Source organism: Theropithecus gelada, chromosome 15 (genome assembly GCF_003255815.1).
Source record: "Theropithecus gelada isolate Dixy chromosome 15, Tgel_1.0, whole genome shotgun sequence".
Classification (NCBI taxonomy): Eukaryota; Metazoa; Chordata; class Mammalia; order Primates; family Cercopithecidae; genus Theropithecus; species Theropithecus gelada.
Genome location: NC_037683.1, coordinates 104,374,737 through 104,386,891, shown reverse-complemented (window position 1 = coordinate 104,386,891; position 12,155 = coordinate 104,374,737). Strand labels below are relative to the sequence as shown.

General features: G+C 38.8%; 1 protein-coding gene across 6 annotated transcripts in view; it reads left to right on the top strand.

The window, feature by feature from the left end:
- The window catches only part of AUH (AU RNA binding methylglutaconyl-CoA hydratase), a 144,659-nt gene that overhangs the window by 40,638 nt on the left and 91,866 nt on the right, over positions 1 to 12,155 (top strand). For 5 of the 6 annotated variants that reach the window (XM_025360763.1, XM_025360769.1, XM_025360768.1 and 2 more), the window contains one exon: positions 76 to 162. The exons of the other annotated variant lie outside the window; for it this stretch is intronic. In XM_025360763.1, coding sequence (XP_025216548.1) covers positions 76 to 162 — 87 coding nt within the window. The remainder of the gene's footprint in view (positions 1 to 75; positions 163 to 12,155) is intronic. 6 annotated transcript variants of the gene reach the window in all.

The window sequence follows — 12,155 nt, the reverse complement described above, 5'->3', positions numbered from 1 at the left end:
TAAGTAAATTTTCAATTCTTTGCCTTAAAATTTTGTTTACAACTAGATTATATTTGTAAATAAAATACTTTGCAGGTGCTGACCTTAAGGAAAGAGCCAAAATGAGTTCCAGTGAAGTTGGTCCTTTTGTCTCCAAAATAAGAGCAGTGATTAATGATATTGGTAAGCACTATTAAATTCTTCTTTCAGCATGCTGAAGGTGATCTTAAGTGTCGAATTTAAACAGTTACACATTATATATAAGCATTGGTTAAATATTTATATAATTAGATAATCATGACCTGTAGCTGTTTGTTTTAAAACTGCACCTAATATATTTAATTTGAAAAATTATGTAAAATATTTAATAATTACAGATGTCTTTTATGTATGATAAAATATGAAGGTATTTATTAGACAATAATAATTTGCCATAAGTCTTTGACTTAACAATATCTGTGTTTAACTATACTTGCAAACATACGTTTGGGATTCCTTTGTTTTTTAAATATACAGGATCATACTTTTTTTTAGAACTACAGTAACTATCAATTTATTTTATTATTTTTATTTTCAATTTACTGCTGTATATTAATCTAGTCTTATCAAAAATTTTATATTATTTGTTCATTAATGAACATCTTTTTTTTTCCTCTGTTTATGTTATTTATAATAAAGTAGTGAATACCCTTGTACATAAGCATAAATTCTTAAACAGGGAATCACTGTTCCAGTTATCATTTGTTCATTTTATATTTTAGATATTAATAAATTCTACAAAATTATATTCCCATAAGTTAAAGACAGTATATGTTTCCTCATATTCCTGCCAGCATTTAATGTTGCTATTTTTGAAGTTTGCCTAGATTAAAAAAAAAAAAAAGGCATCTCAGCATTTTAATTTGTATTGCCCCAGATGCTTATGTGATATTTTATCTTTTCAAATGAGATTTGGCTTTCTTTGGTTTTTTTTTTGGTTTTAGTTTTTTGTTTTTTTTTTTAAATTTTTGATTTTTTCTGGAGACAGGGTCTCACTTTATCGCCCAGGCTGGAATGCAGTGGTGTGATAATAGCTCACTGTAACCTCCAACGCCTGGGCTCAAGAGATCCTCCTGCCTCAGCCTCCTAAGAGTTAAGGACTACAGGTGTGAACCACCAGGCCTGGCTGATTTTTAATTTTGTTGTAGAGATGCGGGTCTCACTGTGATGCCCAGGCTGATCTTGAACTCCTGCCTCAAGTGATCCTCCTCCCTTGTCTTCCCACAGTGTTGGGATCACACGCATGAGCTGCATTGCTTGGCCTTTTCTTCATTTGTAAATTGCCTTTTCACGTCCTTCATCCTCCTTGGATTATTTAATAACTACTTGTTTATTTAAAAGACATTTTTATATTATTTGTTTTTAAATGTGTTATAGATATTGCCCTCTAATGTGCTTAATTTGATTCCAGTATCTTTAAATTTAAAACCGTTAATATCTAGATGATGCTAGGTTCCCTTTATTATTCTTTTTCCTTGAAGGTTTTCTCTGTTGATTCTCACACATCAGGTTTTCCAAATTAATTTAGAATTATTTTTTAAGGCAAAGGGGAAAAATTTCTGTATTGCAACTGTGATTGGAATTTTATAAATTTTGTTAAGAAAATTTTGACATTTTTATGATAGTAAATCTTTCTCTCCATAGTGTGCATGGCTCTTATTTTTTGGGGTCATTCATTTTTTTAATGTCTTTCAAGGAAGTTTTATACTTTTCTGCACACTGGTCTTGGTCTTATATCTTTTTTCCCCTCAGATATATTCCTAGCTATTTTATAGCATTTATTCCTTTGAATGAGACCCTCTCCTCGTTTCTGTTGCAGTCTTGTTATTATAGTCTGTAGGAAAGTTATTAACTTTTTTTTTTGAGCTAGAGTCTCACTCTGTCACCAGGCTGGAGTGCAGTGGCACGATCTCAGCTCACTGCTACCTCCGCATCCCAGGTTCAAGCGATTCTCCTGCCTCACCCTCTCGAGTAGCTGGGACTACAGGCATGTGCCACCACGCCCAGCTAATTTTTGTATTTTTAGTAGAGATGGGGTTTCACCATGTTGGCCAGGATGGTCTCCAACTCTTGACCTCATGATCCATCTGCCTTAGCCTCCCAAAGTGCTAGGATTACAGGCGGGAGCTACCGCGCCCGGCCAAAAGTTAACTTTTATGTGCTTATTTTATATCATGTCAGCTGGATAATTACTTGTGTTAATTGTTCTTCTTTAATTTTCTTGTGTTTTCAGTTGTAAAGTGCAATATAGATAATTGCCTACAAGTAATGCAATTTTTATCTCCTCCCCCAACATTTTAACCTTACGTATTCATATTTTTTCATATTGGTTCAGTCCCTCATAGAGTATTTATTTGTTAAGGTGAGCGTGATCATCCTTATCTTTCTTTGACTTTGGTGGGTGCCTTTAATATTTTGCCAGTAATTATGATATTCAGGCAGTTCTATTTCAACTTGTTAGGAGATTATTTCTGTTTTTAATCAAGAATAAGTGTTAAAGTTTGTCAAATGCTTTTAAAATATGCATCAGGATTATAATTGATGTATGTTAGCGTTTGCCTTATTTAGCCTTTATTATTCTGAGTTGTGTTAATAGATGTACTAATGCTGCAGTGGCCACACATTACTAGAATAAGCCCTGCCTGGCCATTGTGGTTAGGGGTGGTGTTGGTTTTTAACACATATTGCTGGATTCAGTAAAGTACTTATGGTATAATCGTAAAGGAGATGGAGCTTTTAATTTTGTTTTGTGTTATTCGTTTTTGGTTTGGCGTGAAGGTTATTTGCCTTCACAGAATGAGGTGAAAAGCTTTCCATGTTTTTCTATGCTATATACAGAACAAATCATGTTACTTGAAAGAATTGTAGAATTTGACCACTTAACACCTTTTTGCATCTTGTGTGGTTTTGTTATTGTTTTCTCACTGTCTTAGAATTAAAATTTTTTAAATACATGTTTTAACCTCTATAATGGCTTTTGGCTTAGCTGTCTATTCTGCCTCTTCTCGTTCTGTGCTGGTATTGTCTTAGGCCCTGCTTCTTTCCCCAGCTTCAGCCTCATGTTTATGTACCTTCTGACGCAGAGCATGAACTTTGTTTGGAAGTTGGTCAGAGAGCTTGATTTTAGAAACGTTGATGCTACCTGTAAGTTTACATATATGCACGGGGGTGGCTAAGATTGGTTTCACTGTTCGAATTACCTTGATGCTTGTTCCAGAGTGTCTTTCTGTTCTATGGATTCTGAAATTGGGGTTTTTCTGGAACTCTTTCTGTCTTTGCAGTGGCATTTTCTTTTTTGTGATCATAGCTGTAGCTTTTCTTTTCTGGGCTAGTTCTTATCTCCATTTTTTCTTGGGAGTTCCTCCATATTTATCAATGATACTTTTTATTATAACATTACAGTAGACTTACTGGGATGATTCCCAGATTTTGAAGGACGTGTGGAAAATAAGTGTCTTAATAGTATCTTAATAGAATCCACTCATTTAACATGTTAAAAATCACAGGCAGGCCGACTTTATCTTGAAGGGTCATACAGTAAATATTGTAGGTTTCATGGGGCCATATGGTCTCTGTTGCAGCTATACAACTCTGACTTTATAGTATGAAAGCAACCATAGATGATGTATCAACAAAGGTGTGTGGCTGTGTTCCAATACAGCTTTATTTATGCATACCAAAATTTGAATTTCATTTGATTTTTATGTATTTTGAAACAATTTTTTATTTTGATTTTTTTCTCCAGGCATTTAAAAATGTAAAAACCATTCTTAGCTCACAGGTTGTACTAAAACAGACAGTGGGTCTGATTTTTCTTTGAATGTCACGTGTCTCCTGTCTTCATTTTTCTTGTTGTTTGGAATTAATTCATCTATTTTTATTTATTCAAGAAATCTCACTTCAGTTTTAATTTGAATAACTTGATGCATGCTTGGCTCATACCTTTGTCATTGGATTTTGCTTTTTGGAGACATAAAGGTTTTAATTTTAAGGTCTTTGCTTTGATAGGGAGTTTAAAATACTGCGTCTAGGGGTTTTGTATTCTTGATAAAATTCACAGACTAAGAAAGGAACATAAAATTTGCAAATGAATAGGGAGGTGGTGGAGGTAGTAATAAGAAAAAACAAAACAAAAACCAAAGATAAGTTCATTCAATCCTAAAAAATGTAAAGAGAAAAATAGCATAAACTTAGAACATATTGAATAGTAAGATGTTGAAATAAGTCCAGTAGTCACTATTAATGTCAGTTGATTAAACTTGCTGTTTAAAGACATAGATGTTCAGATTTGACTAAATAATTGACATCAGCTGAATATTGTTAATAGCCACATCTGGGGTACCTCTTTTTGTACCTGAAGATTACTAGCCAAAAGAAAGGTATATCAGTATTGATACTGGTCAAAATACATTTCAAAATAAAAAGCATTACTAGAGAGAGAGTTGCTGCATGTGATAAAAGGTTCAGTTTTTCAAGAAACATACCCTTAAACTTGTGTGCACCTAAAAACAAAAGTCTCAAGATACACAAATAAAATGATATGGATAAATTGGTAATTCATCATTATTGACAAAATTATTGACCCATCTCCCTCAATTTACCATGAGGTCAAAAAGATAAAAGTTAATAAAAATTTTTCAATGATTTGAGCAACATAATTATCAAGTTTGATTTAATAGACTCAACCCCAACTTATGTATTCTCATGAACACAAGAAATGTTTAAAAATATGGGTCACGTGCAAGACCCTAAAGTCTCTGTTAAATTTCAGAAAATTGGTGTATAGAGACCATATTTTCTGTCTACGATGGAATTAAGTTATGTTAAAAGAAAAACTTCAGCCAAATTAAATTTAAAGGAGTTTAATAGACCAGTGAACAATTTATGCATCGGGCAGCTCCCAGAATCACAGTACATTCAGAGAGACTCCAGGGATGCCTTGTGGTTAGAACAGATTTATAGACAAAAAAGAAGGAAGTGACATACAGAAATCAGAAGTGAGGTACAGAAACAGCTGGATTGGTTACAGCTCAGCATTTGCCTTATTTGAACACAGTTTGAACACTGGGCAGTGTATGAGTGGTTGAAGTATGGCTGCTGGGATTGGCCAAGCCTCAGCTACTGTTACAGGGCATACTCCTAAGTTAGGTTTTCTTTTTTTTCTACCTATTAAGTTAGGTTGCAGTTCATCCACAAGTATAGAAGTACAGAGCCCTTCTAAGGCCATATTTCGTTTGCTTTAACAGTCAGAAACAAGATATCCATACCTACAGATTTTAAAACCATATATTTGTAAAGTGAGAATGCTGAACAGCTCATGGGTCAAAGAAGAAACTATAATGGAAAAGAATACGAAAACTGAATGATTATAAAATTACAATATGTCCAAATAGATTTGCTTAAAGTGGTGCTGTTTAGCTGTGATGTATCCATGTCGTGCAGCACAAGTATGTCAGCATCAGTGAATCAATCTGTAGGGGTCTGTAGCTATCTCAGTTCTTGCCTCCTCAGAAGAAAGAACTCGACCCAGCGGCATAAGGCTGGAGGGGAGACTGGGGCAAGTTTTAGAGCAGGAGTGGAAGTTGGTTAAAGAGCTCTAGAGCGTGAACGAGAGGAACTTGCAGAAGGGTCAAGTAGGCAACTTGAGAGATCAGGCGCGCCATTTGACCTTTTGAATTGGGGTTTTATATGTTGGCATTCTTCCGGGGTCGTCTGTTGCTTCTCCTGTGATTCGCTCTTTGGGGTGGGCTGTCAGCATGCGCAGTGGCCTGCCAGCCCTTGGGAGGGGCTGCATGTGCAGTGTGTTTACTAAGTTGTAGGCCTGCCTGCTTGAGGCGCTTTGCCGCTTTGCGGTCCCGTGTTCCTACAGGGAGGTCATCCGCCATTTTGCCTCTCAGTGCGCATGCTCAAGTGCACTTGCCCAGCTCCTGAGATCTTATCGGGAAGCTCCTGATCACCAGTTTCAGGTATTTCTATCTGGAAATACCTGCTATTTCCAGGAGACTGCCTTTCTCTGGTGCTAGCTGTGACCAATTATTATTTTAGAGAGACAGTTAACAGCCGCCTGACAATCTTATGGTCACCCGACATTCCTGGTGTGTATGTTTTGCGGGGAGCCCTCTCCAGCTCTGCTCGTGTCCCATTAGCTACCTACTGTAACAGTACTTGAGGGCAGTTTACAACATTAAATCCGTAAGTTAGCAAGGAGATGTCACTGAAGATAAATAGCTAAGCATTACCTTAAAAAGATTTTTAAAAGTTTTAAGTTCAAAGAATGTTGAACTAAAGCAACAATACAAGGATCAGAAATGAGTAAAATGGAAGAGAGAGATGCAGTGCAGAGGATCAACACAAGGCCGTGCTCTTTACAGTGGAGTAAAAGCACGTTTAACAATACGTATTACAAATGAAAAAAAAATGTGTTTATAGATACAGGAGAGATTATAAAGATAAGAAAATACTGGGAAAAAACTTTATGCCAATAAATATGAAGCTTCTGACTCAAGAAGAAATCATGGGCTGGAATAGTCACGTAACCGAAAGAGGGTCCAGCTTCTCGCCACTTGTAGAAAGAAGCCGAAATAAGGAGTGAGGTATGATAAAGAGTGTGAATTTTATTAATTTTTGCCAGCAAGGGGGAAAGTGGCCAGAATCCTTTCCAAAAACTGCCACTTTCCAATTTCTGGAGAGTGCAGGGGTTTGAGAAGAGGGGTTTGGAATGCAGGAGAGGCAAGGGGGCTGGGAGGTGCCCAATGGCATGACTTCCTCCTGTGGCTTATCCTGAATTGTTGCATCTGGTGAAGGGGCCAGCACCATCTTGGGCCCAACCAGGCCGAATCAGTCGCGGTCCATCTTGCTGTCAGTCTCTAGCCAGGAGTAACTCTGGCCTTGAAGTAATCTCCTGCTAGGGAGAGAATTCTGGAGGTGCCTGGTTTGCATCATGATTTGGCCCCTGAAGCTTCTAAGGAAACACATGACCAGATAAGTGAGCATGGTGTAAGCTTAACAAGCATCCAGGTAAATACATGTGCTTCAGGCATGAAAGCCTAAGGTGGGAAAAGGAGGGGAGTGGAGTTTTAAAGCACATTCCGAGGCTGTATTTAAAGACAAAAGAAAACACATCTGTAGTTTGTCTCAAAGCTACGTCTTGAGACTGGGGTGAAAAGAGTAAAGGAAAAAACATTTTTAAATGCAGTTTGAAGCTAAGCTGCTTGGTTACAGTCATATAATCACTGAAGTGATCAAACCAGTTCTTACAGTAAACTTTTTCACAGAGAAAGCACCAGACCCAGTTTTTTGATGACAGAGATTTACTTTTAAGATGTTTTACCCAATGCATAAGAACAGATTCTTACAATCTTATACAGACAGTTCCACAGGATAGTAAAGTGAGAGTTTACTCCTAACTCATTATTTCAGACTAGTGTAATCTTTATACCTAAATCCGAGAGAAACAATGGAAGAAAGGAATAGGAGGAGGCAACCTCACTTGTGAGCATACATGAAATCCAGCAGGTTGTAACAAAAGACCAAATTGGGCTTTCCCAGGAAGGCAATGGTGGTTTCCACTGGAAAATATTAAATTTTAACTCATGTTAGCCAATGAAAATAAAATCGTATGTGTATCTCAGTAGATTGAGGAAAAAGCATTTGAGAAATATCAACATGTATTCATGGAAAATGTTCTCAGCAAACTAGGAATAGAAGGAAACTTCCCTAGCCTGATGAAAGGTATCTCTTTCTTAATAATAAAATATTAGAAGTCATCTCCTAAAATCAGGAACAAGACAGGAGGACCCACTGTCACCACCTCTGTTCTATATTATTCTGTAAATCCTGGTTTGTGTAGTAGGCAGGAAGCAGCAATACACAAGGACCAAAAAAGAAATAGCAGAGTTCCTGTGGTATGGCTGTCTCCATCAAAAAGCTGAAAGAAACCATAAATTATTGGAAATAAGAGTGTCACAAGATGGCTGGAAATGAGATCCATATTCAAAATAATCAGTTACCTTTCTTTATACCAACAACAGACGGAAGATGTCAAATAAGGATACCCTGGAAAGCAGGAACACAAATGAGTCTTAGGAATACATGTAGCATATATGGAGAAATTATAAAACTTTATTGTAAGATGTTTAAAAAAATAAATGGGGACAAATTATCCTCTTGAATAGGAAGATTTAGTATTAAAAAGATGATTCTCACAAATGGTGTGATTCAGTGTAATCACACCTCGACTCTCAGTATTGATTTTGTGAGGGACTTGATGAGCAAAAGGAGACCCCCAGATAGCCAAACACTCATAAATAAGAAGAAAATGAAGCATCTTGCCATTTCCGCACTCAAGATTTATTATCATGACATAGAAATGAAGGCGGTGTGTTACTGGCTTTGGGATAGATAAGTATACCATTGGGTTGAAATATAGAACCCCCAAACAGACCACCCAAGTGGGGAAGCTGATACGTGACAGAGGCAGCATTGCAGACCGCTGGGGAATGGCAAAGACTTAATATGTTTAGAAGTGGAAACTAAAACTTTAATGATCTTAACAGAGAGAAGAGTTTCTTAAAACACAAAATATGACACATAAAAGGAAACGGTGATCAATTTTACCAAATTAAACTTAAGAACATCAATTCATGAAAAGATACTGTAAATAAAGTAGAAAGAAAAGACACAGACTGGGAGAAAATACTTGAAACACACAGTTGCCAAAGGATTCATGTGTGCATTGGTAAGTGCATACAGGAATCAGTACATGTACATGTATACACAGCCTTGAGGGCAGCGAGAGGACACGACAGAAAAGCATTTCACACAGAGGTACAGGAGTGAGGGTAGACATAGGAAAAGATGGTCCGCCACAGTAGTAGTCATAGACGTGCAACTAAGACCACAGTGGGATGCTGTTTTACATCCACCAGATTAGCCAAAAGTTCTTAAGCCAGGTCTTACTAAGAGTTAGTGAGTTAAGTGGATTACCAGGCAGGAAGATTTATACTTCTAATGGGAGCTGAACTGGTGTAACTGCTTAGGAAAAGTATTTGATATTGTCTTTCAAATTTGAATATCCACATTCTTTAAGACTCGGTAGTTCACTTTTTAAGGGGTATTTACATAGAGGGATAACTTAAGGACTGTTTTTATTGGACCTGTAGTAAGAAATACATCTACACTCTGGCCCAGTAAACACATAGGGGTGGGAGAGTATCAAAGGTTATGGTTCCTCTGTCTGTGCACTCCAGTTTGATACTACCCTGTGTCATTAAAAAAAATTCCTCATCTTGACTAGCTCATGAATGGGTTGCTACTTGGATTTGAAACTACATTATTCTGCAGACATTTTGCACATGTGTCCTAGGGACACTTACATTGTTAATAGCGAAAAGCTGAAAAACAACCAAATTTCTATGACAGGAGAATGGAAAAATGTTTGGTATATTTATACAATTGGATAGTAGAGAGCAGTGTACATAAATGAAAATATGCACATGTACCAATATGGATAAATCTTTGAAACATAATGTTGATTTAAAAGTACGACTTATTTTTTATAAAACTAATAGCATTCAAAGCTAAACAGTTTGTGTTTAGGGATGTGTAAGTGTGTAATGAAATCACATATACACACACTGACTTTACAAGGATGGTTATCTTTGGTTTGGAATTCAGGTGGAAGGATAGTTGAAGAGCTCAGTGGCAGACAGGTGTTAGTTCTGACTTAGATCTAGCTTTGAGTGGTGATTTTGTTGGAGTTTATGATGATTATGCTTTATGACATGTATATGAATATATTCTTTATATGTGCCAGATAAGACCAGTTTTTAAAAGATTCATCTATCTTGAAACCTGCAGACATTTCTTATTTATTGAATGTTTTTTTTCTTTCTCACTGTCAGCTGAAGAATGACAAGGTTCATAACTTTCGAAAGGAGACCTTTATGTCTCATAAAGGGTTCCAGCCTGCCAGGTGGCCATTGCCACATGCTGGGAAGCACAGCCTCTGGTCAGAACCCAGAAACTGGCACTTTGAAGGTGGGCTAAAGGGAACAGGAATGTACGCTGAGCAGGGTGGCCAGGTATACATAGTCAATAAGCTGCAGGAGGAGTCATGAATATTTATGAAAGGAGAAACAGGCACATGCACATTTGAGCTTCAGGCCTTTCCGTGGGACCCATGTTTAACAAATAGCAGCCAGAGCATGATCTGAGGATGGAGTCTTGGTCCCTCTGATGTCAAAAGATGAAACAGAGGGCCAGTCGCGGTGGCTCATGCCTGTAATCCTAGCACTTGGGGAGGCCAAGGCGGGCAGATCACCTGAGGTCAGGAGTTCGAGACCAGCCTGGCCAACGTAGTGAAACCCTGTCTCTGCTAAAAAAATACAAAAATTAGCTGGACGTGGTGGCACACGCCTGTAATCCTAGCCTGTAGTTTCAGCCACTAGGGAGGCTGAGGTACGAGAATCGCTTGAACCTGGGAGGCGGAAGTTGCAGTGAGCCGAGATCATGCCATTGCACTCCAGTCTGGGTGACAGAGCGAGACTCTGTCTCAAAAAAGAGGCAGCAGAGGACACGAAAACCCTCATTGCGCCTCCTCTGTAGATGGGCCAGAACCACCCTGTGGTTGGTAGTCTCTTATCAGGAAGAAATGCTGGTTGGTTGTTTTGACCGAACCACAGAAGGGCGGGGCAGCGTTCAGGCTGTTGGTTGACATCAGCAGTGGCATCTTGCAAGGGCTGGTTTCTCTTTAGCCTGTTAAAAAGAATAGCCATTAGGCGGCTATTGAGGGAGATGGTCTGACCTCCCATCACATCATAGCTAGGAATTCAGCCTCTGAGGTGTCTCTGTGCTCCCCTTGGCCAAAAGAAGGTCAGTTCAGTTGGTTGAGGGGCTTAGAAGTTTTTTTAATTTCTCATTATTTTCAAGGAAAGCCAAGATTTTACATTTCTAGAAAAATAGCTTTTGGGCTCTTGGTTTTAAGGTGTTTTTGGTTTTTTTTCTTTGAGAAAGAGTCTCCCTGTGTTGCTCAGGCTGGAGTGCAGTGGCTCGGTCTCGGCTCACTGTAGCCTCGACCTCCGGGGCTCGAGTGATCCTCCCACCTCAGCCTTCCGAGTAGCAGGGATGGGCTCCACCACGCCCAGCTAAGTTTTGTGATTTTTGTTTCATGTTTCCCAGACTGGTTTTGAACTCCTGGACTCAAGTGATCCTCCTGCCTTGGCCTCCCGAAGTGCTGTGATTACAGGCATGAGCCACTGTTCGTGGCCACCTAATTTTAAGGTTTTTGACCTTAAAACTTTTCTTAAAACTTTTTCTCTTTTATGGGAGAGAAAAATCCTTTTGCATGTCTAACAAAATGCATTTATGGCCAGGCACAGTGGCTCATGCCTGTAATCCCAGCGCTTTGGGAGCCTGAGGCGGGTGGATCACATGAGGTCAGGAGTTTGAGACCAGCCTGGTGAACGTGGTGAACCCCCCATCTCTGCTCGAAATAAAAAAATTAGCCAAGCAAGGTGATGTGTGCCTGTAATCCCAGCTACCCGCGAGGCTGAGGCACGAGCATCGCTTGAACTTGGGAGGCAGAGGTTGCAGTGAGCCGAGATCGTGCTATTGCACTCCAGCCTGGGTGACAAGAGTGAGACTCGGTCTCGGAGGGGAGAAAAGGGTTTTCAGATACTGCACAGAGGCCTCCATCTTTCTTTCTGGCCCTCTTTTTACTAGTTCTTCTCATAAAGTTTGTTCATTTTCTGAGAGAAGAGCTTCTAGGCTTCTTTTTTCCTTGGGAGGAAGTGACGTGGCCAGTGGATGTTCATGGATACTGATGGTGGAGGATCCTGCATTGTACTGTTAAAATGGTGGGAGGCCATTGTTTCAGACTGAGCTCCTGCTCAAAACCCCAGCAGACCAGATTAAATCGACATAGTCACTCCTGCAAAATGCCACATAATCAAACTGAAACTTTATTAAGGAAGCGGACGGATTCCAAAACAGACCAGTTTTTCCTGAAAACAGGAGATTCCAGTCTACCTGAGTCAGCTTAGTAAGAAAGTCTGCTCTGCTTTAACCCTTGCCAAAGAAACAACCCCCTCCCCCCGCAAAGTCTGATGTAACCTGTTAACCAGTTAGGTTTTTTTTCC